The following is a 25,273-nucleotide window of genomic DNA, read 5'->3' on the forward strand; positions in this document are numbered from 1 at the left end:
AGTCTCTGATCAGTCTCTCCGGTGCTGGAAATGCTGCGGCCCCAGCCTGGCCCAGCCGGCCACAGGTGGAGCTGCCGGTGCTCCCCTGGGTGTTCAGTCCAGAGCAGGTTTGAACAGACCCAAAGAAAAGGGAAAAAGGAAAAAAACCCCACAGTTCAGGGAACTTCTTTGCCTCAGCTAGCTAAACTAACTAAGAGCAAAGGAGAGCTCTGTCCCGCTGTCTGTCTGTCCATCCGCAGACAACGCAGTCCAGGAGCAGGAATGCGGAGGGGTGAGTGCAGTGTCTGAAAACAAACTGCTGCTTCTTCTCTCCCCCCTTCACTCCCTGGAACAAGTCTTAAAGGTGCAAAACTTATTATTCAGCATAAACAGAACAAAAACATTGGGGATAAAAGCATCATATAGTCCACCTAGGACACCCTGTCCTTTCAACATGGTCTCAGCTCAGTTACTGTGCAGTAACACAAGGAACCAGTTCAAGATGTTGACCTGAGCAAGCTTTCTTTGCTAAGGTAGTTCATGGCTGGCTCAGATACCCAGTCTGCCTCAGTGCAGAGTCCCACAGGTGCAATGCTGACAAGAAAAGGGGTGGGTGGGGATGGGATGAGGAGCAAGGATGGGACTTGGCAGGTTTCACTCACAAGGATCTCCACCCATGGCCCCCACTCTCAGCAGATGATGTGCCAAGAGGCATGCTGGGGGCTACTGTGAATTTAAAAAGACTCCAAACATGGACACAGTTCTCAGAAATAAACCATTTCTTTAATTGGCAAGTAGAACACACATTACAAGTCATTAGTATTTTATAAACAATATTAAGTTACAAATACATGTTAAAAATTGCAGTTCATGGCAGCTAAAAGCTTGGAGTCCTAAATGCATCTTTGCAATGCTTCATTACTTCCCTTTCCCCAGTCTGCTGGGTGAAGATGAATAAAAGATCATCTATCATCTACTAGAAGGTGGTCTACTATATATTCAAACAAAACCAAAACTTAATTCCTAAGAACATCACTAACAGAGGCATTCAAAGTACTTTAGCCATCTTAAATCATGTCAGATGCAATGAGGACACAGTTAAGAATTATTCTTTAACACATGAAGCAAAGACAGACATCTTCACATTAAACTGATCAATGCTTTCTGATCCAACTCAGCTTAAAACCTGTACTAGCTTCTACCCCAGAGAGGCCTAAAGTCCATCATGCAGGCTTCCAAGCCATCAAAGCTAGATGTTTGTGTATCAGACCCTTACATAGAGAAAAATTATGGTGTACAGCTAAACAGCATACATAAATATGCATTGAATATTTAGAAGATCTTTATTCCTTCTCCTTTTGTTGGTATTAGTGAGATACACAGCTCATTCCATTTTTACTATACTCATAGTATTACCAAGTTATCACTATGCATGTTAATATACTAAATATCATTTAACAAGTCTCCTTTAAAAAGTATTTAAAAACATTTTTGGAAAAGTAGAAATCTATTTTCCAGAAAAGCAAGTGGTACTAGGATAGCATGGACTCCAGTGCATAAACATCCTTTCAGAGAAAACCCAACCTGACGACTTTTGTGCCTGGGAATCAGCATGTCTCAGCTGCCAGATTCATATTCTATTTGTCCTTCTCACTGTGCTGATAAAAGGTCATCAAAATCAGCTTACCTTTACTTTCAGTTGGCAGACTTTCAAAGATCACCATTCACTGGACTGTGTAAGAGACATGTAGCTCTGCCATGAGTTCATCTCTTTCCTACTCATATATATGAGAGTCAGTTTTATTACACTGCTGAGATTGCATCTTCAAATCCAAAGTCTGCTGAATGTGCCTGGAGAAATGACTTCGTATCTCAAAAATATCAAGAGTACCATTCAGATTTGAATTTCTATTAAAAACTGTGCACAGTTAGCAAAAATTACACTGCTGTAAAAACAAAAGGCCTGCTCCTTGGCCTGCTCAGAATACACACTACAATGTAGAGGATTACACCAGAGGGATTTTTCTCTGCTTCTTTTCTAAATGCAGGCATTAAAAGTAAAGTGTTACTAAGCTTTTCCTAAGAGAGCACGCAGGGGATGTGCCATAATATACATTAATCAGGAACAAAAAACAGTAACAAACAACCTTTCTAGAAAATGCTGCATATTAGCAGCATGCTTGGTTTCCAAAACACAAGGAATTGCGGGGAGTTGTCAAGATGAAGTCCACACACCTTGATCATTGAACTGATCACTAGATTCCAAGAAACCAAAGCAAATTTAAAAATACACATGACAACTGCCCAGAAGGCAGGGTTTTATCATCTGTCAATAACCAGATGAATAAAGTGCATAGCAACTATTATAACAGTTTCTTGAAAAGAGAATACATTTACCAAGTCTCAAAGTTTGTAAGCTTGACACTTATCCATACATTTTGCTACATGTGTGGCTTCCCTTTTGTTTTGCTATTTAGCATCACTAATCAACCCTTCAGCACTGTCCTGCGATTTCCTTTGCACTTCATATGGAATGTGCTGAGATCTCTGACTGTTGCCTGATGTATGTCTGGAAGCTCTTGTCACCAATGGGATGTTCTCTAAAAGAAAAGAAAAAAACAGTTTTACACATAGAGCCATCTGTCAGGACATGAAAATGTCAGAACAGAAGGTGGAACACACAGAACTTCTTCCCTAAATTTGATTTTCAGAGTTGTAATTGTAATGTTAATACTGCATTTTATTTGAGCTGGAACTGACTGAATTGATCCTCTCTTTTGTCAGCCATATGCAGAATGCTTTATGTGTACACTAAATACAGTCATGTGGCTGTGTCAATTACTCTTTCCATTTTTAAACCAACACTCCAAGATAAGCTGGTAAACACATCTATCTTCTGCTATTAACTACTGCTCAGCTCACCAGCATGGGCTCAAAATTTAAAACCAACAGTATAACAAACCCAAATTTAAATTTTATGAATGAAACTGCATTAAAAACAAGCATTAAAAAATTCACTTTAGTGCTTTAAAATATTGTGATATAAATACTAAGTCACAGTGCTATTCTGTATGCATTTGCAGGACCTTTTTTGGACAAAATACAGTGAAACCCAGAGCATAGGCAAGGGAAATACCATCTTCCAGGACTGCTCCCCTGTTTGTACAACCCATTGCACTTACTGGCTTCCATACTTTGTCTTCTTAAATTTATCCCTCTTATATTGAGCGTGCTCCTGCTCTAAATTTCCAACACCTTCAATAATCAGCTTTAGTGTTTTATATGTCTCCTTAGGGTCATCAATGATGAATGTAGAATATTCTTCCTCTTCAGGTCCATCATATACAGATTTGCTCCCACAGGCCTCTGGAGAAAAAAAATGAAGTACAGGAATAGATATGAGGCAGGAGGCAAAAAAGCAAGACAAGCAGACTAAAAATATTCAGTCTGGGCTTCAAACAGTTTCTTGGTTTGCTTCTGTATGGCCACCACAGAACTGTGGCTGACATCAACAGCAGAAGTTTTGCTGGGCAGTTGGGAGGCACAGAGGGTGTCCCATGCTCATTCCCTCCTCCTCGTCTTGTACAGAAGGGGCAGCAAGCCTGGCAGCTGCTCCTGGCTTGGTGGGAAGCTGTCCTTTGCTGCACAGACAATGCTTTAATCTCAATTGCCACTATCTGCACACCATGCACACATTTGGAAACTCACACAGGCCTGCCTCTGCCACTGTGCTGCCTGCTTGGTCTGCACAAAGTCAAGTACTCACTTTGGGGACAGGTTCCACCCCCAGGCAGCAACCAGAGGCTGAATTTGAAAACATTACAGGCTGAAGTAGTCGTGTTTTACCACATTACCCCTAAAAGATTCATACAATAAGCATAAGTAGAATATGCCATAACTACTGCCTGGCTGCCTGCTTTATGACATATCCAAAGAGGCAAGTTATCCTTCTATGCTTCTGATCTTAGCAGGGAGCCTCCTGAATAAGAGATCTGGACATTGATTACACATGAACATTCGCAACAGAGTTCCCATGTGATCTACTCCTGCACTGTAGTGGGGGCAGAAGGGAAAAGAAGGGAAAAGAAGGGAAAAGAAGGGAAAAGAAGGGAAAAGAAGGGAAAAGAAGGGAAAAGAAGGGAAAAGAAGGGAAAAGAAGGGAAAAGAAGGGAAAAGAAGGGAAAAGAAGGGAAAAGAAGGGAAAAGAAGGGAAAAGAAGGGAAAAGAAGGGAAAAGAAGGGAAAAGAAGGGAAAAGAAGGGAAAAGAAGGGAAAAGAAGGGAAAAGAGTATTTTACTTTGTCTCTCCTTCTAGCTTTACTGCTGTCCCAGTCTCAGCTTTCAAACTGCCTTCCCCTTGCTACACTGTCTGTGCCAGAGCTGCGTCCTTTTCCCCAGCACTGACACTCGATGCTGGCTCTGGCAGAGAGGATTCGGAACAGGGGAAAGCTGGGCACCAGTTCAGACAGCTCGGAAGTGGCGAGGATCTTGAGTTTGCAATTGCACAGCAGCCAGGAACAGATTAAAGTGCTTTTCAGTCTGTGTGTTTGACACCACTGGCTTATCTCATATTATAAAATAAAGTCCTATTTAAAGATCAGTGCCACAGTGAAGGCTTCCCTGCCACTCCCTGTGCTAAACTGAGATTTCAAGTCTGGCACTGCGTACACCGGATACTTCTCTTGGCATGCCTACTAGTACCAACTTCCTCTGCTGTCCCTTCTTTCTTTTATCCTTTCCATCACATCTCTTCTTCCCTCAGCTCCTGAAAGTTTCCCAGCCAAAACTACACTTTTCAACATTTTGCAGGCATCCACAGGTCATCCTCGATGGGTAATTCTAAAAGAGCCTTTCCAAAGAAACCATTTGTATCCAGCCTGTTCTTAGGCTCTGAATCAGGGAATGTGCGTGCACAGGACTTCTGCTAACACAAAACCATATTCCACTGAAACCTCAACTTTGCTGGTGCAAGCTCTTGTCAGGATCAGTAAACCTCTGGTTCAGTGCTGGCTCTGCTTTGTCAATTCAGAGGCTCCAAGCAACGCCCTGTGCCTATGCTATTTTAGGATGATGTGGTTAAGACCGTATTTCAAACAACTGTTAGTACGCAAAGAACTTTTTACAGACCATGAGACTGCACCAAAAATAATACACACAACTGCCTCAAGACAGCAGAAGGGGAAACAAGTGGAATAAAGGCCACTGTGTTCTAGGATGTGATTTACAAGGCTGGTTGAGCCAGAACATCCAACTTCTCACAGGCATTTTTGCCTTGGTAAGTGAATTGGAGATGTAATGATCTTTAATCCTCACCTTGCATTTTTTCCAATTTTGGCATATACAGGTTGAAAAGAGAGTAGATGCGCTCAGTTTCTCGATCTCCATCTATATCCAGTTGTATATTTGCTGGCAGGCCTCTGTAAGCATCAGGAAGAGAGGTAAAAGTTATATGCTAAACAGTGTATTATGGCACATGAAGCACTTAACAGGGAAAAAAAAGTAAAAGTGAGTTCTCATGAAAGCCAACAGATTGTGTGTAACAGAGCTCAAAACCTTCAATTTTTTCCCAAAAGAAGAAAAGTTCAAACTTATTTATGCCTCTATTTATCCAGCACCCTTTCACTGACTTGAAAGAGAAGACTGTATCAGTATCCAGCCATTATGGTGAATTAGACAGCTACAACCAGATGGAGGAGCCAAAGCACTGAACTTCCAACTACCCAGGTCTTGTATCTTAGTCTACCACTACAGTCTTGTAATTTCTCTCAGTTTAGATGAAAATCACTTCCTACAAACCAGACAGTACATCTTTGTTTAAGAGAGAGCATGAACAGCCCTCTGAAAAGATCAGTTTAGAATTAAATCTATCAGCAGATGAATGCTTCAGGAATTTACAAACAAGATATTGAATGGATTTTGGACATTTTTATTAATGACAGATGATCAAAATAAATGTATTTTTAATTCTACAGTCACCTCCTATCACCATCTCTAACTCTAAAAAATCAACATATTGATCCAAACATGCAGAATCAGGAATACCAACAGATGGCCTTTGAACACCTGTACACCTGGCAAATCTTGGTTAGCTGTGCCCCTGCAAGTCACCTTGCCATGGCACATGAAACCCTTACCCTGTGCAGGGTGTGCAGCCAGGGGTGTTGTCTGCAGTAGCTTTACAGCACAGCCAGTGGCCATTGAGATAGGCTGAGGGATGGTAGACTGTCAGGCGCTTCTTGTTGCACTGGCTAACTTTGGTGAGGATATCGATCCAGTCCTTGGCCTCCACACAATTATTTGCTTGGATATACAGGACTCTCCTTTCAGGCTGGATCACCTGGAACATCTGCAAATAAACCACAGAATAAAGCACCAGAATGAGTCAGTGAACCTAGGACTAGAATCAGAGTGAAGATTTATTGCAGGAAAAACACAGCATAATAAAAGAATGGACCAATAAATACATTTCAACACAAATACAAGCAAGCAGCAAATGTGCCCTTAAAAGAACAAGACCTTTCACCTGGTACAAGGAATAAGATACCACTCCTGTAGGAGATGATTTACAAATAGCTAATATCAACTTGCTGCTTGGGTCTCAACAAGACTTGTTGTCAGCCTCAGGGAAGCAATTTTAGTAATGCTGCAACTCCAAGTCTTGGAAGGCTGACAGAGGAACCCAGTGCTGGCCTGAAAGGAAACACTCATCAGCAGGAGGCAGAAAAGAGAAAAGCGAGAGTCTGGATCCAGCCTTAGCGACAGCTTTGCCTTAGTATTGCCATTTCTCTAGTCCTTCTAGTACTTGTTTTCAGCATGACCATTGCCTTTTAGTAACTTCCATGCTTCTGCACCCAACTATAGCTGCTATTAGATGATCACAGAAATACTGTTTCTCTTTGATTGACATCAGATGGTTTAAATAATTACACATTAATTCTGTGTTACAGCTTGACCACCGAAAATCTTATCTAAAGCTCTCCTGTCTGTTCAAAACAGCTTGCAACCTAGAAGGGTATTTACTTTCCTCCTCTTGAAGAAGGAACATTTTGATGCACAGCCTTATTGCTTGATTACACTGGTCACACACTGAAGATTACTAAGCTCATCTTAGTGATCCTGGCTGCAAATTTTGGAAAGGTAAATTTACTTCATTTCCTCTAGCTTCTGCAAATACTTAGTTTTAGTGCATTTTCTTCTCTCTTACAGGTATGCCTAAATTATCCTTCTCCCCTCTACTTCTTCACTTAATTATTCAAATCATTAGACATTACACTGCCAGATGGAATACGATTTTATAAACAGCTGGTTTCATTGTGCTGTTTGAAAAAGAAAACCAGAGACGTGCACACACACACACACAAAAAACCCACAACAAAAACCATACGAACAAACCAAACAATAAGAACAAACCAGACTCAACAAAATGGAAATTTGCCTATGTTTGTTACATAGGCCTGGAAGACTGGCTTGAATTCTGCACCTAGCTGGTTGGGAGAATGTTGCAGACTGGTACCAAGCACAGTCCTTTCTTCCTTTGTGATGCTTTCAAATGTGCATCATGCCAAATAGCAAAGGGAAAATTTAAACCATCATTTCCCTGGATTTAGCAGGGAAGCACTACTGGTATCAGACAATTGGTCTGATATTAGTCCCTAATGGTATCAGACAATGATTAGAAAGAAAGGCACAATGCACCATGGCAGTGTAGGAGCTGCTTGGTGGGATCAGTCCAACAGTGCCAATTACACACCAAAGAGTCCTTTCAATAAAACTCTTCAGGCCATAACTGGCAATTTGAGTTTGGGATGGAAGACAGGAGCATGCAGTTCAACTCTCTATTAACACAGAGCTACAAGGAAAAGAATTTTAATGTCCTGCTGGGCTAAATGGAACCTCCTGCACTGCAACAAGGAACAGATTTAAGGAGTATGGTTTTGTGTAAGGGGATACCAACCAAAGTGATCCAACATATGGCAACAGTTACTGAGGAGCCCACAACTAAGCCAAGAATTTCAAGTGGCTGCAAGACCTTTACACTACCAAAACCACCAGTTGTCTCTTAAACAACACAGAAGACCCAAAGAGTACTTAAAGCCACCCTCACATTTCCCAAACTGTGCTTAAGAACAACGAAGGCTACTTGCCTCGCTGCCAGACAGGCAGGTTTAACATGAGAGAGAAAGACACACTTGGTGCAATTTAGAGCACAGATACACTGAGAGTATTTATACAAAATGTGAATTTTTATCACACAGGCACCCACAAGGGAATATCCATTGCAAATACATCTGCTGTGGTGTTCTGAGAATTCTGATCTTGCTGCAGTAATCTATTTATGTATGGCAAGAAAAATAGGAATATATTAGTACAAGAAGGTGGTAACATTATTTTCTACTGTTAATGGAAAGACTGAACCTTATTTTCTGGAATGGATGTAGTCACCTTGATTTCCCAGGTAATACTGAATTTAAGCAACCAAAACCGCACAAGTTTTTTAATATTAACAATGAAGGTACATTTTTCCAATAATAAATCTTCACAATGCAGACATATTTTGGATGCTCAGTCTAGCTCAGTACACTCAGCATAAGTTACAGAATTATAGCTCACTCCTCTCTACAGACAGTGAGAGTTTTATCTCAACTGTGTGGCTGTTTTCAGTTCAAGTTAGTTTGCAGAGTGCAGTTCATCACATGTTATAGCTGCCTTCTGATAGCCTGAATTATTTTGCAGCTTGGTTGGTTTTTGTCTGTGTAGTAGAGTTATAAACACTAGAGCAAACTACAGTACAATTGAGATGTGTTCTAGAAGCAGGTGGAACAGAAACTTACTCCACATTTTAGCAGAGAGAGAGAGAGAGAGATGTTACCAAAATCATACCTAAAACTGGGAAATACTGAAGAGCCTAGAATTTCACTTTTAACAAAGAGCTGTTTGAGGAACCTAATATCTACGGAAGGATTGAGCACTGCCCTTCATGGTGCTCACAAGCAGTGTAGATGGCAGGAAGGACTTAAAGGCAGAAAAAAAGTCACAACCATTTATATGTGTAAGTAAGTCTGTGGTAGGTGCATGTTTGGAACTGGAAAAAAAAACCCTGAGTTCTTTTTTTGTTTAATTTTAAATACAATTTTTTAAGGCCTGGACTCAGCTTTACAGGCAGAGGTGTATGAAAAAGGCTTCCAACATCACCCAAACTGATCGAGTCTGTTCTTACACAATACAGAAGTTGGCAGTAGTGTTCCATGCACGAGAAATACAGCTGTATTTTATTCCCTAATGTGGCAACCAAAATGGTAAACCATACCAGCACAGCACAGATGTTTTGGTACATAACCTAACCCAAATTAAATATAAATATACAAATCCATGAACCAATAAAGAAACCTAATAGCTAATAAAGAAGTAGTGATCCTTCACAGTTATAAGCAGCAAGTTCCTCCTCACCAGAGAGGCCTGGCAGAAAGGGCAGGGGCTCGATCATCTTACCTGTGTGTGACCTTACAGAGATGGCAGCTGATCAGCAGCGCTCAGTACTGAGTGTGCTGCAGATCACGAAACCCAGAGACTGCTGACTGGGCTGTTAAGAATCTGAATGGGCTGTACTTTTGGAAACTCCTGCTACTATATACAGAACAAGCAGCTGTGGTTGTTCATCTTTCAACAGAAACCCAATCCAGGTTACAGAAGGGAAAAAGGCGATTAGGCTGCTGGATCTGGAGCAGCCTAACAAATACATTAATGAAGATGACCTACTTACATTTTTCATTTTAAAGGATTCCTCCTCTAGTCTTTCCACTGCCAGAATGTTTTCAATTGGAATGCTACACAGAGGGTGATCACCTGCAGAACACAGACACACAGATAATGAGCCACTTACTCACAACTCATCTTCACCTTTTGCCCTTTTTCCAAGGGCTAATTCAGTCTCTTTGAAGATCATTTTGACTGCATAAGAAAAGAGGGAAAATCTTTCACTCCTCAGGGATTTGCTAGCATGGTCCTTAAGTATTATCTTAAGCACATTTCTCTTTTCAGCTGCACTACCTTATGCTAGCAAACCTCTTAGAAACTGATTACTGCAGCAGGACACGGTATATTTACTGCAAAGGTGACAATGAAATAAATCATTCCTGTCAGCTGAACTGAACTAGTGGTGATGCAAGATCTCAAAGCTGAGTGTGAAATAATGACTGGCATGATCTGAACACACTTCCTTATCTTTCTTCCTCCCTATGTACTTACATGATGGAAGGAAGTGGTATTTGTTGTGTACTACTGAACAGACAGGAACAATTTGCAAAAAAGTAAATCCTTGCTATTAGGCAACATTAAGTGAACACATGTTTTTGAAGTTCAAAGATTGCAGGTGAATTCCTGTCTACTGTATCCAGTTGTGCCAACACGATACAGAATTTATGAGCACATGCTGAGATACATCTGAGAATGTCCAATACAAACCCAAATTCCAGCTTGAGGTTTGTATGTTTTGTTTCCTAGGACAATCTAGGTAACTGTGAAACCTACAGATGATGTTAGTAACTGATATTGCAGAAATATTATCAAATACTTTGCTAACTTACAGGGTATTGTGCTGTCCAAGAAGCTTCTCTAACTGTCAATACAGACACTAAAAGAAGAGCAAGAACATAGAGGCTGACAGACATGCCTGCACTGTGTCTTCTACAGTTTCATATCTGGATCTCAGTCTTCTACTCCTACACAATCCTTATGTTTAATCTTTGCTTCAATGTATCAAAACAAGACTGGCAAACCTTTGTTACCTTTGCTTTTCTGATAGGTAAATTCATGGTTTGTCAGGCGAAACCATCTCTTCTTGAAGTTTTTCATACCAAATCGTTTTCTTCCTTGTGCTCTCTTGATCATGAACCTAGTAAACAGGGCACCAATTGTTACAATACATGCCTATGCATGGAGATTTATACATAAATGTGCATATATATAGATATGTCATAGCACTTGCAAAGCTTTAGGAGGGGATACAGAGTGTTTTCTAATTATTGAGGTCTTTTCTTGGCAAGGAAAAGTGTCACCTTTGGACAGGTTTGGTGCATCTATTAGTTAGGTCTGTCCTTTTCCCAGATCTAGATGAGGGGCAAGACATGTAACTTGACTTGAAGTTAGTTAACTGAGCTGCAGTTTGTGTCCTTTCTGCAGTTACAAATCCAGCTAAATGGTTTCCTAGTACAGCAGAAAAAAGGCAGAACACTGTTAGTACTGCTCTGCTAAGCTCAACCTGTCGACTCTACAAGCTTCATTTATTTTTTTAAGCTGTGAGAAAGCTCAAAAAGTTTAGATTATGTTTAATAATTAAAAGGCAGGTGTAAAGCCTCTGGAGCACAGGGACTGTACCCTTACATGCTTTAATCACTCTCAAGCTCTAGAAACAAAATCAGGATGTTCCACAGCCTCATTTGCAATTGCACATAGATACTGCAGCTGAAATGCAATTTCAGTAACAAAGTGATCTCATGGCTGGAAGGTACAGCACCCCCACCACTTTTTCAGCAGATTAGGGGTGTTCATTTACTGAGTTGTCAGTTTTAATTAATTTCAAACTTGAATGAGTTTATTGTGAAATTAGTTTGCTGGGAAACTGTGATGCATCCACCACTTTCCTAACCACTAAGTCAATCCAAAAGCTTCAATGTGACTTTGGTGACTTCATAGTGCTCAGCATCACATTTGTTAAGATAAAAATGTGTGTCCATATGCAGTAGAGAGTTGATAACAGCTACTCTACACATTACATTAACTATTGTGCCAAATACAGAACTGTATAATGGAGTGGGTAAAAACTACTTACTACAGAGTAGTTTTTGTTAAGTAGGAAGGCACTACACAGCACAAAGAGCACACAGAGAGAACAGCAAATGACCTGGTTTAAGATTTTTCAATAACAGAGCTAAAATGCTTAGAACAGCTAATACTGTTTCTTGCTTCTGGTACCTTCAGTCACAAATAACTACAATACATCTGACCAAACCACAGGTCTGTTTAAAGCTCAAACAAAAACACAAGTTCTTTCAGATTTTAACTATTTTGTAACCAGCTGGGCTGGTGCCTGCTGCTCATTCCAAGCTCTGTGGGCAAAAGCTGACAAAGACTGTCTCAGCAGCAGATTTTTTTTTTAAACTGGTTATAGTTACACATCTCTCATTCTTAAAATGGTCAGACAGTTCTGTCTTGGTCCTTATTCTTGGAATACTTGAGAAATATTTAATAACACCATGTGATTCAGGTTGTTACCAGGCCCATTGGCAGTAGCCCTCATAATTCCATGTTAAGGCAAATTTCAAAGGAAGAACTGATACCCTTGGGCAGGACAACATGCTCTTCAAGTTAGTTTCTAATCCTTCTCATGCCAACACTTAAAGGTGACTTAAAATTGCAAACTCCTACAGAGCCTCCCTTCTTTGGAAAAGGCAAACTCCATATGGCAGAGCTAAGAGCACATTTCTGATTAAATTCTTCATAGGTGACATAGCCAAGAGAAAAATGTGCTTTTATTTTCCAGAGATAGGTGACTAGCATTCAAAGTCACAAAAGTTATAAGGTCAACTTCTTTGTTTCTAGCAATTACAGAATAAATGAGAAGTCAGAGCAAATAGAAGCACAAAGGAGAAGTCCAAGATTAAATCAATTTCAATACAAGGTGGTTGAAGATACTGTTTCTATTCATGTTTATGGTAGACCTGAATCTGGATCCACCTCAGCTTTGTTTGGAAGTACTGACATGCCCTTTTCACCACCAACAAAAATAATAGTTCTCCTTTTCATTCTCTTCCTTTTGGAAAGAACCAGGCAGGCAGCTGTTGAGCAGTGATGGCATGATTGATGTCAGCAAACCCAAGTGCCAATGACTAATCTTTTCATTCAAAAGTACTTATGCTCTAGCTTTCCATTTGATACTCTTAACAGAGGTAAAGATAGATTAAAAACACAAAAGCAAGGAAACATATTGCAAAGGCAAATAGAAACCTCACTAAACAGCCACTCAGTCTGGAGAAGAATCAAATCAAAGGCTGTGAGAAGTCCCACAACAAAATATGGCAATAATGCAAAATGTAAAAAAAAAAAAAAAAATTGACTGCTGAAGGCCACTTCTTAACCTTGAGAATAATTTCCATGACTACTAATTAAGAAGCACCTAGAAAATGCATGGTCTCTTCATCACTCTCAATTAATTCTTCAGGATCCATACAGTGCTTCTTGGTGCCCTGCCTAGAGATAGAAATTTTTTATTCTCTATTTACAGCAGGTTTTTTTTTAAAGGAAAATAAAATAAAAGTTCAACATCAAGAAATGGGTAACTAAATGTTCTGTGCTGGGTTTACACAGGCATTTCAGGATGGTTAAACAGAGTACTTCCTCCCCAAAGTTAAGTCAGACAAATCTACTGCTGCAAAGGACATGCTGTCAGCCAGTAGCTACAGCAAAGCAGCAACTGCCTCTACCATCTTACCTGCATGAACTATTACCATCAACTTTCTTTACTGTTAGTTTAAGAGTCCTTACAACAGCAGCCACAGGCCGAGCAAGAAAAGACAGAAAAATATCAGACAGGAGCAAAAGAAAGACAGAGGCAGAAAAAAATGTTTTACAGTTAGAGGGTAAATGCTACAAATTATAAATTTATTTTGAAAACCAAAAGGATGATAAATGTACAGAATTAAATTAGACAAAATTGCTTCTAAGGACAGAGGTTTATCAGAGAAGTGAACTGTCAAGGTTAAATAGAAGAGGTAGTCATGTTTTCACTGAAAATGTAGGTTTTACATTACTTCAAACAACGATGAGGGCTAACTTTCAAACAGTATTTGAGCTTACTGAGCTCTAACAAATTTGGATTTTTTTCCTTTCTTCCTCTCAGCTCAAAGAAGCTATTTCTAATGTGCACTTACATGATCTTAACAACCCAGTTTTGTAACAAAAAATGCCAACAATTGGTATCTGAAACTAAGACAGCATATGGAACATACTTCCCAAAAAAGGAAAGGTACTGAAACTATAAACTGCTCCAAGTGCATGTCAAATTTTCCTTGAAATGCCCATGATAATAGTTAGCATATGTATCTCATAGGGCAGCAAAAGCAAGTTCTGTTTGCAGGCTTTTCTCTCATTAAGTTATTCAGTATCTCTCTTCACAGTCTTCCACTATCTTCGCAGTGAAATTTTACAGCTTTTATTCACTAGAATTCAGGAAGAAGATCCCAGCTTGATTTTAATACAATGCTGAGTTTATTTTGCCTTAGCTAAGCTATTTCAGTTCTACAGGCTTCTCTTTCCTCCACTTATTTCAAAACACATTTATATTAAGATGTTTAAACCAAATGAAAATATGTTCAAATCAGCTATAGCACCCTCAGAGAGCAGAAATTGCAACACAAGAATTCTCCTACATTCCTCTCTGATTGCATGATTGGAATAGGAGTGGCAGAAAAAGAGATGGCTGCCTTAGAATGGTAGTAAGCACACAAGTGGATGGTTTTGTTGTACATGCATACTTACCCTTCTTTAAGCAATATAGGCTGCTCTATGCTCTTGTGATCTCTTCTTCCTGAAGATGAAATTAGATCTAGAAACTAAAAGGTGAACAAAAAGCAAATGTAAAAATGGCAGGACCGCACTACCCAAATTAAAATCTTTCAGCATTTGCACAGCACAGAGCTACGAGAGTATTTGTAAAAGAAGTTAAACAGAAGGTAATGACAGAAGCTTGAGGAATTTGGGAGGTTTCCTGGATTGTAACATAAAAATAGCACAAATGCTCTCAAGCAGTAGAACTGCAGAGGCCCAATATTTCTTGTGCTTCTCTTTTGTTTTTTGGATCTTTCACTTTCTTTTGGACGAAGCAATTTTCATCACAGATCTGCAGCATTCTACAAAGTACACACATCTCAAAAGCTCTAAGCAGCAGCTTGTCAATCCAACCTATTTATTAACTAGAAATAGATGCAAAGAAGTGTTACTACTGACATGTGTATAATTTCATAAAAGTTTCTTGAATATTAGTTATCAGGAGTCTGCTTTTCTCAACACACCTCCTGGTTTATCAACAGTATGTATTGCTTTCTAGGATTCAACTTCAACAGCACAGCAGGATTTTTAGAACCTTCACATGTATTACTTACATTTTTTACTGCATCTGCATATTTCTGTTCATTGAAATAGTCATAAAATGTAGCCATGTAAGATTCCTTGAAATTGGCCTGAAATACAAAGCCAAAACCATGCATATCATCATACAGTTTATACAGAAAATATTATTGTTAATAGCAGCAGGTCAGGAGGAAAACCACTGCAGGCAGACAGGGTTTTTTTTCTTGCCAGAAGTAAAATAAACAAAGTGCTACTTTCATGTTATACAGCACACATTCAGTAGTACCAAACTTTTATTTCAGAGAGGCAGCAAAATGCATTTCGTATGTTCAGTTACTACAGTTAATAAGGCATTCTTCAAATGCTTCCAAATTCTGCTTTGGTTTTAATTTTTCCTCCTGACAATAAGCGTAAGAAAAGTAATTCTGCTGTCTTGAAGGAATCACAGTCACCTGTGTGAATCCTAACAAGACCCCAATCACCCCAAATTACCACCAGCTATAGCAGTGTGGTGCCTCAGGTACACTTATTTCAATCAAACATCCAGAGTGTGGGCATCTAGCTCTAATGTCACCACTGACAGAAAACTGAACTGCTATGAAAAGGAAAGTATAGATAGCCCTTTCCCTTACTGGGTGACTTTTCTCAGTTGAGTTTTAAAATGCTGAAACAATCTATTGAGCCCTGTAGAGCTGCTGATCATGTATCACAGATTAGAAAACTTCACAAGTTCTCCTGAGCATTGTCTTTCTTCCAAAGGAAGGAATGAAGAGCTCTGAAACAGACTTCTAGATTGGTAACACAATTTTGCTTTACTGAAATCTAGATTTAGTTTTCTTCTAAACATGAGAGGCTTATAATCAAAGCAATCATAACCAGTTTTGCATGAGCCTAGTGCAACTCAAGCATTTTAAAGGCTTAATTACAATTAATGATAAAAGATTTTAAAAATCACTTTCCTAAATTAAGTCATCAAATGAAAATAGCATACTTACAGATTTAGATTTTGATAAGCTGCCTAGTGTTTGAATGGTTTTAGAGATAAGTGTCAAAGTTCGAGAAGTCTGAGGATCCTAGGAAGGAGAACAATATTATATGGACTAGCTATTTAAAATAATGAATAGAGGAAGATAAACTATATTTCTTCTTTCTTATTTCACTTGCAGAAGAGTAACAAAAAATTAGAAAAGACCCTCAATAAAACACTGCAGGAAAAAAATTGCTTTTATATTAAAAGGTTTTTGGCTTGTAAGCCATCATGCTCCATAGCCTCAGAGATCCAAAGGCAATCACTTACAAAACAAAAACAAGGCTGTCCACATCCTCCCCACTCCCAATAAGAACAACTAATAGAAGCCTGCCGTATGTTGTTTAACATCCAAAATATTTCCATCGTTGCTGCCAATCAAGCCAGCACTAATGTGATGTGGCAAGAATGAAGCAGTGGCCCTTTTTTACACATCAGCTTAGACCATCTACCTTGTTTGTCCTTAAATTTCACTCTTCTTCCAACATCTCCCAAGTTCTTCACATGCAAAATCATTCAACATATGCTTCATATCCAAGACAGATATAACAGATCTTTGAACTAACAAAGGTATTTTTTCTGAAGGCTTTTAAAAGAACTGAAGAAAGAACCTCAATAGAGAGACTCTGGTGACAGAACCATAAACACAACTAGAAAAAAAAGATACAGTACTTACTGGATGGTGTGGTGTAAGCTGAAAGAGGTTTGGAGAAAGAATGGCAGGAGCAAAGAACCTCAGGAAAATAAAGCTGCTGACAGCTGTGTACCTTACATCTAGGTCACCTATTAAAAAAGAAAAAAATACCTCTACTCAGCATTTCAATAATCCTTCCTGAAAAGCCTCATGAAATTATCAGAGCCTTGAGAGAGCTAACTCCAGCATGTGCTGGATAATGTATGTATTTGCGAGTTACAGGATTAACTGATGACAGAGGATTTGGAGCCAGAGATCAGCTAGCCTAACCCAAGGAAACGTCAATGAGAGCCTCTTTAAAAAATAACCAGGTTCATAACATAAGCTGCAAGAACACCATTCACTTTTCCACCACACAGGGAATTTCACAGACATCTGCTATTCCATATATGCACTGAATTATGATGAATAATTTACACAGTTTATGAAATGTTCAGCACAGAGGCCAAGTCTCAGTTACCTACTTATAGCCCTGAGCACAAGTGTTGTACAGACTCCTAATGTGTCTATTCCAGCTGGTAGTTACAAAAAATACATTTTATGTATTTATTTAAACATAAAGAGCACGACAGCACAGTCTATGGTTTTCCTCTTGAGCTTGCCTACTCCAAAGTGACTATTTAAAAGCTGAACTCATATTGCTCTCTCCAAAACTTACCTACTGTAATCTGCTTCCCGTCATGAAAATACATAGCTTGGTTGTTTTGCTTAATTCTGGTTTTACATTGCCCACTTACTCTCACAGAGTCAAAACAGCTAAGAGGACTGGAAAGAGCTGTCTCTTGACAGCCAGAAAACCTTTGCAGCACATGAGCTCCTAGAACAGTGAGCTTGCAGTAACTCCAATTTATAGACTGGCTTTTATTACAGATTTTATTACATATAAGCAGAAAATAATTCCACTGCATGGAATGTGCAGAATGAGCCATTACAAAATCATGAATATTTGAAAATTGAGTATGTGTGGTGGTTTGACAGGAAATGCGTTTTCTGGGATGCTGTGGTTAGGCCAATGGATGCTCAGATTTTAATACTGGCACCTAATGTGGCCATTGGGACTTGATCCGCCTCTGAGAACATGGGGTTAAAGCAGGGCTCTCCCCTGGGAGGCTCTCTTGGGTTCCGGTCAGGGAAAGGTTCAGAGCTCCCCTGCCCGGCTGCGGGCTGGGCGGGGCAGGGGCAGCCATGGGGCTGGGTGAGGTAGGCCCAGGGGAAGCCATGGGGCCGGGTGAGGTAGGCCCAGGGGCAGCCATGGGGCCGGGTGAGGTAGGCCCAGGGGCAGCCATGGGGCCGGGTGAGGTAGGCCCAGGGGCAGCCATGGGGCCGGGTGAGGTAGGCCCAGGGGCAGCCATGGGGCTGGGTGAGGTAGGCCCAGGGGCAGCCATGGGGCCGGGTGAGGTAGGCCCAGGGGCAGCCATGGGGCCGGGTGAGGTAGGCCGAGCCCTGAACAGAAGGGAGGGGAAGGCCCCTGCAGGATGGAAGGGTGGAGGAGGAGCACTGAGAGGCATCGGGCAGCCACCTCCCCCACCCGCCAGGGTGGCTTGTGCCACCTTGAAACTTAATAGTGGCCCCGGCCGAGAAGAAGGGGGGTGTGGCGAGAAAATGCCTGGCTGGGCAGCCATGGGAGTTCTGGACAGACAGAGCCTCAGATTTTTAACCCTTTTCTTGGATGATGGAAACCTTACAAATGCTAATCCTCCTGGAGCTGAATGAGAAGAGAGATAGAGATGAGATAAGAGGAAATGGGCCACAAGAGAAATAGAGAAGAACTCAGGTGGAAGAGATGATGGAGTAGCTTATGCTGGACTCTTTTTGTGTAGCCATGGACAGAGCCATGTTTCCTTGTGATACAGGGACTGCATTCTAGGGGGAGGCAATGCCTCAGAGGGTTTGGTGTGGGTACCCCTCGGCCCCAGGGGGTGAAAAATATGGGAGGGACAGATGTCCCAAAGTTGAGACTGTGCCTTTTTGGAGCGGGACGAAGCATCCTTAAAAGTTGACCCTAGAAGCAGCTATGGTCTGTGTTCAGTGGTGAGAGCACTGGACATGAAAGGAAGAGGTCACCATTGGCACAAGAAGGACTCCTTCTCCTCTTGATGAACTGAGGATGGAGTATTCTGAAGGGTGGTGCTGGACCAAGAGTCAATGATTTGGGGGATGTATTGTATTGGGAATTTGGTGGGGAGGAGGAGGAGATGTATCTGTGAAGTTTTCATTTTCCTTGTGTGTTTCTTTTTTTTTCCCCCTTTCCCTTGTAGTTTAGTTAATAAATTTTTCTTTCCTAAGTGGGAGCCTGTTTTGCTTATTCCTGGTCACATCTCACAGCAGAAACCAGGGAATGCCTCATGGAGGCACTGGCATTGTGCCAGTGTCAAACCATGACAGTATGCTTTGCAAATACTGAACCTATAAATGACCATCATAATGATCTTATAAAATGCTGTTTTCCTTAGAAAGATGTTTAAGAAAAAACTCCAATCATCATCAAAAATCATGTTCCTTTGTGGAATGAATAAATGATGCAAAAACAGCATTAACATACTGCAAATATTATTTTGTATAAGCTGCTGTTCACATACTAAATTCAACAGGGATTATGCAGACTGCTAGACTACACCTGTATTTAAAAGCTATCAGTTATGTAAAATAAAATTATATATATAAACTCACCTTGAAAACGTTTGGCAGCTGATTCTCTCAGTGAAAAGAAAATATCACACATCACTGTAGGACAGCTTACACCAGATTTTGTAATTACAGTAAAAATGCGATCAACATACTGCCTCAGATTTTCCTGAAAAAATGCAAAGATTATGACAAAATTAGTATAATTTTTTGCTGTGCAAAGTGGCACTATTCCTGGTTTTATTCATAGTGGCATCATTAAAAGATTCCCACTTTCAACATTATACACTTGAAAAACAAACTCTCACTCAATTATACTGTTTGGGAAATGCACATATTCAAGAAGAGTAAAAATATCATTCCTATTAAACCAAACATTAAATGATGCAGCAGTATGGCAAATCATTCCTTCCTCTAGCACTGTTTACTACATCATCAGCAGAATCATGGAATCATTAAAGCTGGGAAAGATCTCAGACCATTGAGTCCTACAGTTAACTCAGTCCTGCCAAGTCCACCACATCCACAAGCCCCTTGTACATTTCTAGGGAGGCCAATTCCACCACTTCCTTCAGCAGCCTGTTCCAGTGCCTGACCACCCTTAAGAAACTTTTCCCCAATATGCACTTTAAGCTTCCCCTGATGCAGCTTGAGGTCTCTTCCTCTCATCCTGTCACTTGGGAGAAGAGGCCAACCCCCAGCTTGCTACAACCTCCTCATAGCTGAAGAGAGAGGGGTCCCCCCAGAGCCTCCATTTCTCCAGGTTAGCCACAGGCTAAGTTATCCTTGTCCTCAGGGCAGCAGGAGAACTCATTAGCTTTCTACAGGTATTGCATTTATAGTATAATGTAAAGCTGTTGTGAAATAATTATAAGGGTGGTGTCAAGAAATCTTACAGCGCATGCTAATGAATGACAAAATTATTTGCAAGATCAAACTTCTGAGGACCTCAGTTAAACTTGATGGCATAAACAGAGACTGTCTTCAAAATCTAATGCATACCCTGTTATTTTCCAGGTTTTCACCATCTTTTAATTTCACAGGATCAATTTCACAAGGTTTATGGACCTGACAGATCTAGAGAAAAAAATATAGTTAACAATTGAAATATAAATTTATCTACAAGTACAAAAAGTTTTGTAAAAAGCTTAATCTGTTAGTTTTTGAGATGAGACATAAAAGGCAAAAGTCAACTTTATAAACAGTATTTTCTTTTAACAACAAAGGTAAATTATGTGTGATCTTTATTTTTTTCCAAAAAGCAGCATTAATTCTTTTTACCCTTTCCTTCAACTGAAATGCAGAACTGTTCTTTGGACTTTCTCAAGCAAAGCTGTTCAAGAAAAGTCCTATTTTTTTCCAAAACAGTCAACTTTGAAAGTATATCCATATTCTTTAAAACTTGACATTCTCTGATGAAACATTAAGACAAGAACAGCTGAAGAAATTGTCAAATCATTTAAAGGAAGTCTGTGGTCTGAAAGTATTGCCCAATTACAGCACTAAAATACCCACACCCACCGTTCTGGACTGTAGAGATAATAAACCATTGTTCCAATATGTGCATCACATGCACAGTTATCTAAGAATAACTGCATCCCTTTAAACCCACTGGATGAAATGCATTATTTATAGCTTCACAACAGCTTTCTATTGGATATACTATTTATTAATTTCTCAGAAACAATATATGCTAGTTTTTATGAAACAGGGTAATGTGGCTTAATAAATAGAAATTTTACTTTTCCTTTAATGCAATCCAACTGTTTCTGAATTGGGCAACTCAGCTGTGGCTAACCTAACAAACAGGATTTTAATGCAGAAACAAGCTATTAATAGCTATTAAACATTATTCTTACAAAGTGTTCTTAAAATGAGAAGTTATAAACAGTATTTGTTCCCTGAAGGCCTTTACAATGATATTTTACCAAAAAACAGTCTGAACTGTTCTTACCTCATCTATAATTGGCTTTAGTGTAACTTGCAGATAATGCATCCCTGCCAGTTTCATTGTCTCGTCAATGCACTTGGAAGTTAACGAGTTTCCTCTGAAAATGGTGTTTGGGTCTCTGGAAGTGAACAGTTTTCTGTAATTTAGTCTCTTTGTAATGAACTGCTAATACATGGTAGTAAAAGCAGCAGTGAAAGGTCACAGAATTCTAGGTTTGAATACACAATCAAAACCTCCCTTTGACACCAGCCTGCCATTAAATGTAGTCATGCAGCATTTAGTGCACTTCAGAGTCTAACAGAAAAGCAGCAGTCTTGGAAAACTCAGAGGGACTACAGATCTTCATTGCATTAGCATTGTGTGCTCAGTGCACTATCCTAATACACAGTGGCACACAGGCTCAAATCAAAGAGGTCTACAGCACAAATCTGGGAAACACATCTGTTTTCACATGCTACTGAACAGTGCTAATTTGAGTAAGGGAAAGAGGCAGTGGCTTTAGTCTCACAACTATGCTGGACATTGCACATGACCTACTACTTACCCCTACAAAATAAGTACCTGTGAGCTGGGAGGAAGAAGAAAACACAGGCTCCAATGGCACTGCCATATTTTCTAAGGGACTTAGAGCACTGTTCTGTGATAACACAATGCAGACCCCAGTTCAGACCTGATAACTGTGAGGCAAGGTAGCATCTTTCAGACTCTCAGGTTTTCCTAAATATCTCTTGCACAGAACTCATCTTGTATTAGACACACAGCCTCTGTGACTGATAAAGCTTCAGCCAACTCCTCTATCATGTACCTGTACCTCCCTGTTCATCAATTACTTTATGCAAATAGGTACATAGCCAATGATCTCATCTACAATATGTATCTTTGCTGCTTTTTTATCAAACTAACATAACTGACTAGGGATCAGCAAGTTTCCTTATGCTACAGCAAACCATGCTGTTTCCGTCAACCTGAGTTCAGAAAAAATACACCTATGGACAGGAAAGAAAACACTTGATCCCTCAGACACTCTGAAAAGAGCCAACCCACACAAAGACTTTATTTTGTACTAAGCAAGTTTACAGTCAGTATCTGTCATTCCACTTGACTCCCAATTGTCTCTTCTACTGTTAGTCAAGAGCATGACTACACAGGCAGAAGGACTGTGGCAGCAAATATTCTTTAGGATCTGCTTGGTATGAACACTAGATCCTACACTATTGAACTATCAGCACACCAGTAAGTCAAACAAGGAATTCAAAAGAAGCAGCTGAAAAAACTCAACTTCATTTTCTGCCCTCCCATCCAAATTCAATCCCATCCTTAATCCTTCACCCTCTAACTGGGATGACTAGACACACAGCTTGCCTTAAATATTTATGATTAGGAAAAAACTTGCTTGTTGTTTTGAGCAAATTCAACAAACACTCAGCACTAAATGATTTATTAGCACACAATAAAGCTGAAATTATTTTATATGAACAGCTGAAGGTAATGTAGAATTTCAGTTATCATTTATATACTTAAGACTGAGTAAAAATCCCTGCTCTCACATGTTAGAACAGTCCTGCAAATAATTTCCACAAAAAAAGATGGGAACTCCTCCTAAAGGTCAAATTAACCAGATCCTGAAAGCAGTGAAAGAATTTACAAAGAACTCTACCACACAGCTAGAAGAACAGGAATGACCCCAGCATTTTCTTCTGAAATTGCCTATGTCTAGAAACTGAGTGGAGGATTCTAGCACTAGCCAATGCAGTTTAGGTATTTTTGACAGCAGTTTGTTTTTGGTACTTACTGAGTTCTCTTCACTTCAGCATTCGCAATGGCACTTATGAAAGGCACAATTCTGCCATAGTGTAAGAAAAGCCTGACCAGAGGTATGGCCGCTTCCTGCTTTTCTCTGCAAACTTCACCCAAAATATGTGCAGCTGATGCTGAAACAGGCTGAACAGTGGAAGATAAAAACTTTGAGACATCCTTCCAGAACAATCATTTTTTCTTTCTATTCCCATTAGTTTCTTAATGCAGAACCCCCCACAACAGTTGCAATGGCCAGTTACCCAAATGTCTGTATATAACGTGGGTGGATGCCACATCCCAGTTTTTGTGGGCTGTAAGTTCTGGTCACAAGAGGGCAGCAATTAAAAAACTACTACAGTACAGTCTCTTCTTATCTCCCACATTTTTAATGGCTGTCTTTTCAGTAAATGCCACTTGCCTGAGAAGCAAGTGAAGAGAAAGAAACTCTATCTAATCCTTTGCAATTTCAAGTCCCAGTGAGTACAGAGGGAGTTTTTTTAGTGAAAAAACAAAAGCACCAATACAACTGTAAAAAGTACACATAAGGGGACACATGGTCCAAATCTCTGATGTTTCAGGATTAGTTCTTGGTTTGGGTTTTTCCCAATTATGCAAAAAAACCTGCTCCTGTCCAGTAAAGGTAAACAATTGAAATTAAAAAGTCACCAAGAATGTGCTGCTGCTAAAACCACTGTGTTCCTGGGTCTGCCTTCACCCACAGAATGCAGATAAAGATCTCTGCAAGGACTGAAAACAAGCACAAGGGACATGCAGAGCTTAACAAGGCTCTGAGATCTGAAAAGGAAGAGCTGACCTCTCTGGTAATTACACAACTATAGTGTCAGCAAGATACTGACAAATTTTCAGAGAGCCCTGTGAAGATGATCTGCAAGTAAACAACAAACAACACAAGCAAATTACCTCAACATCTGCAGATTTTAACAGGACGTCTCGCAGAGGACTGTAATAGTCTGAGGAAAAAACATGGTCCTCAGTGTAAACCACATTTAACCTTAAGGAACCGAGGTCATCAGGCTTCAATGACTTGTTACCATTATCTCTGGGCTGCAGAAAATACCTGATATGCAAAAAATAGGACAGAAACTTAGAGCTGAAACACAAGATTTTCTCAGGGTATATATGAGCACAGAGAAACTCTACAGATACACAAAGTATTTATATATGTATCAAACTCTTGAGAGTTCTGAATCAGACTTCTTAATTAAGTTTGCCAGTCTGTTTTGCACCAACTGCAACATGGGAAGTTCTGAACACAAAGATTTATGTAGATATGATTAAAAACCCACACACTAAAACCATAGCACTGCTGATGAACTGCAGTAAATAATATAAAAACAACATACTAGAACTCCCACTCGCTACAGAGAGGCAGACTGAAACCTCTAATCACATTATCAAAACTTCTTGTTCTTACACTTGCTAAGATTACTTTGGCTTGCTTACAAAAAAGATACAAATTAAATCCATTTAAACTTTATCACATAGCAGTAATTACTCTTAAGTCTTCAGAGTAGACATATGTTTCTACTTATTCTCCAAAAGAAAAATGTCAAATACCATGCTTCATAAGAACTGGACTGTCGGAGAAATTTCAAAGGGAGTCTCAGCTCTCCTAGAAACTCGTCACCAAACTTCAAGTTACTGGCATTCCAAAGATCAACCCTGTAATAAAAACAAATAATTTAAAATACTATTAAGAAATTAAAATAGTACTAATAATAATAAAAAACCTCAACATTTTTTCCAAATTTGTTAGGGTTTTTCCCCTGAAGTCTAGTAGTTAGAAAGACTTGAAATTGTACAGCAATCATTTCCAAATAGTAAAGAGATAACCTTACCTTAGACTTCTGAAGCCTTACAATTCACCTCCATAAAACATCAGTGAAAAATATAATTCAGATTAACTTTTCTCATCTGTACTGTTTCCACTGTCCATATTGATAAAGATTGAGATGGCTCTCTGGCTACCCCAGATAATGGAAAAATACAGGTAAAATGGACACCAGGGGAAAAAGCACAAAGTTATTTAAGGACTACATATTGTCAGTCCCTGTCTAA

General features: G+C 39.7%; 1 protein-coding gene across 2 annotated transcripts in view; it reads right to left on the reverse strand.

Moving 5' to 3' along the window:
* Window positions 1–740: 740 nt before the first annotated feature.
* The window catches only part of RASA3 (RAS p21 protein activator 3), a 130,152-nt gene continuing 105,619 nt past the window's right edge, over window positions 741–25,273 (reverse strand). Inside the window, exons 9-24 of one of the 2 annotated variants that reach the window (XM_077173357.1) lie at window positions 24,773–24,877; window positions 24,116–24,272; window positions 23,190–23,338; window positions 21,401–21,515; window positions 20,449–20,523; window positions 19,492–19,615; window positions 16,804–16,910; window positions 16,096–16,173; window positions 15,133–15,210; window positions 14,510–14,583; window positions 10,753–10,868; window positions 9,738–9,820; window positions 6,112–6,323; window positions 5,291–5,394; window positions 3,162–3,345; window positions 741–2,579 (exon numbers count right to left, since the gene is read on the reverse strand). In XM_077173357.1, coding sequence (XP_077029472.1) covers window positions 2,504–2,579; window positions 3,162–3,345; window positions 5,291–5,394; window positions 6,112–6,323; window positions 9,738–9,820; window positions 10,753–10,868; window positions 14,510–14,583; window positions 15,133–15,210; window positions 16,096–16,173; window positions 16,804–16,910; window positions 19,492–19,615; window positions 20,449–20,523; window positions 21,401–21,515; window positions 23,190–23,338; window positions 24,116–24,272; window positions 24,773–24,877 — 1,837 coding nt within the window. In that variant the 3' untranslated portion in view covers window positions 741–2,503. The remainder of the gene's footprint in view (window positions 2,580–3,161; window positions 3,346–5,290; window positions 5,395–6,111; window positions 6,324–9,737; window positions 9,821–10,752; window positions 10,869–14,509; window positions 14,584–15,132; window positions 15,211–16,095; window positions 16,174–16,803; window positions 16,911–19,491; window positions 19,616–20,448; window positions 20,524–21,400; window positions 21,516–23,189; window positions 23,339–24,115; window positions 24,273–24,772; window positions 24,878–25,273) is intronic. The other variant, XM_054654573.2, reaches the window with a different exon arrangement.

Source organism: Agelaius phoeniceus, chromosome 2 (assembly GCF_051311805.1).
Source record: "Agelaius phoeniceus isolate bAgePho1 chromosome 2, bAgePho1.hap1, whole genome shotgun sequence".
NCBI classification, from domain to species: domain Eukaryota; kingdom Metazoa; phylum Chordata; class Aves; order Passeriformes; family Icteridae; genus Agelaius; species Agelaius phoeniceus.